Source organism: Onychomys torridus, chromosome 17 (genome assembly GCF_903995425.1).
Source record: "Onychomys torridus chromosome 17, mOncTor1.1, whole genome shotgun sequence".
NCBI classification, from domain to species: domain Eukaryota; kingdom Metazoa; phylum Chordata; class Mammalia; order Rodentia; family Cricetidae; genus Onychomys; species Onychomys torridus.
In genome coordinates, this window is record NC_050459.1 from 56,835,148 (window position 1) to 56,839,406 (window position 4,259).

Here is a 4,259-nt window from a genome sequence, read left to right on the forward strand (position 1 = left end):
GAAAACCCGGGAACATTTTTCAACTTTAGAATTCTGCTATTGTTAATCCAATTCCTTATTAATATTTAAGATGTTTCTGAGATTATAAGGAAACTAGGCTGTCTTCAAATACAAATTTCAAAGGCTGGGTATTTGTGGGACAGAGGTTGGACGGTCAGGAATCCAACATCAGCCAAGGTGAGCCTCTACTATGTATCAAATTTGAGACTAGCCTAGACTACATAAGACCCTCTCAGATATAAAATAAATAAATACATTCTTAAAACTCCTATCTCTTTCTGAGGTGGGTAGGGCTGGTGATGCAAGGCTGGAACGCCAGCCCCTTGGAAGTGCTGAGCCAGGATGGACTGCAGAGGTAGTTGCATCCAGCCTTGTGGACTCACCAAGACTGTCTCACAGATGGGAAGGTTGAAGTATATAGCTTAATAGTATATCATTTGCTAGGCATGGGGTTTAATAGCAAAATCTTTGTCAGATTAAGACTTAAAAATGCATCTGTTACCTGACATGTTGACCCATGCCTGTAAACCCACAGTACAGGAAGCTGAGATAGGATTGCGTACAGTAGCTAGACTGGTCAGCATATCCAGTTCTAGGCCAATCCGGGCTAGCAAGAACTTGCCTCAAAAATAAAATAAAAATAAGAAATAAAAGAAGAAGAAGAAGAATGTAGGGCTGAGAAGCTCACACCTATAATCCTAGCAAGAAGAAAGTTCTCAGCTCTATAACAACCTTGGGGCCAACCTGGGTTGGGGACAAGGGAATATTGCCCATGAGCCAACCTGTTCTAGTTAAGGCTACCCTGTGAGTTTTCACTCAGCATCTGTGGCAGAGCAGAGTCTAAGAGGCTCTGAATTATTTCCTACGTAGAAATAAGGGCAAACAGGCTCAGTAAAAGTGTCCCTGATAGTACAGATGTGAGATTTCTCAGGCATCCTATAAAAGGAGACCTCTCCCAGCTCATAGTCCAGGAAAATGCCAATGACTCTGGGTCTTGTGGCTTTCAGCTGAGAACATGCTGGGTCTGCTCCTCCTGAGACCTCGAAGTAGTCACCCTTCCAGACAATCCTCCAGCATCCAGGAGGGATCAAGGACTGCCTTGCCCTAATGGACAGATTGGCTTTGCAGATCCCAACAGCCCACTCAGACTTCTCTCCTACCTTTACCGCCCAGAAATGTCTCCCAGAACTAAAATGTGGAAACCCCAACACAACATGGCTCTTGGTAAACCTTTGTAAAGAACCAGGAACACGTTGCTTTTTCTTTGAAAATGTAACACATTTTTTATCCTCAGAAACAAGCAGGTTTCGATGGGCTGTGTCCGGGTCTAGAGTTACTTGAATTGTAAATTGCTGTATAATTTTTTGTAGCGCAGAATACTGGAAAGGAAAGTTGTATGCTTCTCCTCTTAACTGAGGTGAAAAGATGCCTGGGTTACTCAGACTCTGGTAATCCTTGTAGAAATCCTTGACTGTCGACAGCAGATCTCCTTCTGAGGACGTTTTGCTGGCCACCGCGCGGTTCAGGAGACTTTTGAGTGTAGAAATCTGGTTTTCAAATGCCTCTATGTTTTCCCTCAGCTTCTGCCTGACATCCTTCTCCTCCTCCTTCAGCCTGGAGAAAGCCTTCTGCTGTTCCCGATCTAAAAACCGGTTGAGCCGTTCAAATTCAGAGGTCAGTTCACCCCTCTGGGCTTCTGCCTGCTCCCTCAAGGCCTGGGTCCTGTCGTCTTGAATGCGTCTTAACTCTTCAGTCTCTTTCATTTGCCTCTTCAGAAGATTGCTTAAGTCCCAAAGCCTTTCTCTGTGGAGAGAGGCAGCCTGTATAATGGATATTACCTGATGGTTGTTGTGGCTCTCAGGTCCGATGCACCTGTCACACAGAAGCTGCAGGTCATCTTCACAGAAGAGGGTCAAGTTGTGGTTGTGTGTCTCACAGATGGTTATGGTCTCCTCACTCAGGTTTGCCCTGTTTTGTAACTGCTGGACCATTTTAACCATCTCCCCGAGCTGGGCATTGCTTGTGATGTTCTTCTTTTGGCAATGATGTCTACAGATGGGACAGGGCACGACTTGCTTGTCCTTACAGAAGTTATAGGCACAAGAATGACAGAAGTTGTGTCCACATTCTGTGGTGACTGGTTCGGTCAGAGCACTCAGACAGATGTTGCACTTGGTCTCTCCCAGGAGTCTGGCCAGATTAAATGCCCGCGACATCAGGCTGGAGAGAAAGGTCTGGACCTGGGTGGGCTGTCTTCCGCAAGTTAGCTCTAGGGTACTCTGCAGAGACAAGTGGACTCACTTGTCCTGCCGTTTTCACAGTCCCTCCTGGAATGAGCTGTGGCCCCACTGATGTCTCCTGGGGTGCCTACAGTGGTAGAAACCCCGAGTCCTTTGTGTTTTGAGACTGAGTTGCAGCTGCCAACGAGGTCCTTTGCATGGGCCCACAGCCAGTGACAGCTCAAGTTGACAGCTACTCTTCTGGACTCTGGCAACTCACAGACGGTTTGAGCAAAAAGAAATTTCTTTAAAAAAATAATAATACTACGTTACTTCAGATGGTCCCAGGTCCCACTCAGTACATGACCCCCGTTAAACTTACAGCGGCATCATACATCCCAGTCTGTCATTCCTGAGCCTGGGACACTGAGCTCTAGCCCCTTTGCCCACTTGACACCACAGCCCAACCGTTTACCAGTCCCCCCAACCAGGGCTAGGGGAAGGACAGAGCCTGGGGTAGACTGACAATAAACAATGCATGCGTGAGGCAGCCTTGATTAAATGTCCTTTCCCATAACCAGAGATCCTCTGGCTTCCACCTCCCACGTGCTGAAATTAGAGAAGTGGGGTCACAGGAGCCCTGATGGGATCGAACTCGGGGCCTCAGGAAGGCTAGGCAAACACTTCACAAACTGAGCTATATCCCTAGCCCTTGTTTTTTGTTGTTTGGTTTTGTTGTTATAGTTTTGATTTGATTTGTTTTGTTTTCTTGAGAAAGGTCTCACTGTGCAGCTCAGGCTGTCCTGGAACTCTCTGTAGATCAGACTGGCCTCAAATTCACAGAAAGCTACCCACTTCTGCCTCTGAGTGCTGGCCTGAAAGGTGTGCATTCAGTTTGGATCTTTTGATACCGTCTCATCGTGTAGCAAGGGATGGCCTGGGACTCCCCTGTGTACACATACAGCCTAGGCTGGCCTTGAACTAGAAACAGTGCTCTTTGTTTCTGGCTCGGCTCCTAAATGCTGGGGTTACAGCCAAGTAGTACCAGGTGGGGCTTTTGTTTTAAAGTTGCCTGAGATGGAATCCAGCTTGAGGGAAACAGGAGTTCCATCCAGAATGCAGTTACATCCCAACCACCAACCAAACTCTTGGAACCAGACAAATAAGGACCATCTTACTATTATAACCTTTCACCTTTCTAAAAGAAAAAAAAAATCATACCAAGTTTGATTTTCATTTTTTATGTTTGTTTCTTCATAATCGAATGTACCACAGAAGACCTTATGAAATAAAAACCCAGAAGACAGATAACCTTAGAACACACACAAACTCAATAAAAATAAAGCGCTGCAGGGTGTGATGAGATGTACCTTTAATCTTAGGTAGAGATGGAGACAAAGGTCATCTTTCTCAAGGTCCTTTTCTGATACATAGCTGAATTTGGAGCCAGCCTACCTCAAAACACTAACTGCTCAGGAGGAAAAGGAGCTTACTCGCAAGCCTGATGACCTGAGTTTGATCCCAGGGACCCACATTTTGTCCTGGGACCAACACACCACATGTGTACCAGGGCACACATACACATGCATGATCAATAAATGTAATTAACCAGAACAAGCAAGCCTACACAAATTTTCAGTGTTCACTCAGTGTTTATCTGTTAGACAGGTTCTCACAAACCCCTGCTTGGTTGCCTGAAGCTTACAGTGTAGATCAGGTTGGCCTCTGCCTCTATAGTGCTGATATTAAAATGCATGTCACCTGGGCTGGAAAGATGGCTTAGAGGTTAAGAGCATTGGCTGCTCTTCCTGAGGACCTAGCTTCAGTTTCCAGTGCCCACATGGGAGCTCACAATTATCTGTAACTCCAGTTCCAGGGGATCCAACACCCTTCACAGACATATAAGCAAGCAAAATACTAATGCACACAAAAAAATAAAAAATAAATAAAATGAAAAAAAAAAAAAGGTATATGTCACCATGCCCAGCCTCAGTGTTTACTATTAAAATATCACTAGTTGGAGGATGTAGCTTCATAGAG

At 45.5% G+C, this 4,259-nt stretch overlaps 1 protein-coding gene across 1 annotated transcript; it reads right to left on the reverse strand.

The window, feature by feature from the left end:
• Nucleotides 1–812: 812 nt before the first annotated feature.
• Nucleotides 813–2,216, reverse strand: LOC118597771 (tripartite motif-containing protein 75-like). Its single transcript, XM_036209440.1, has one exon. It carries the CDS (start codon nucleotides 2,214–2,216, stop codon nucleotides 813–815), a length of 1,404 nt encoding a protein of 467 aa, XP_036065333.1.
• Nucleotides 2,217–4,259: the final 2,043 nt, after the last annotated feature.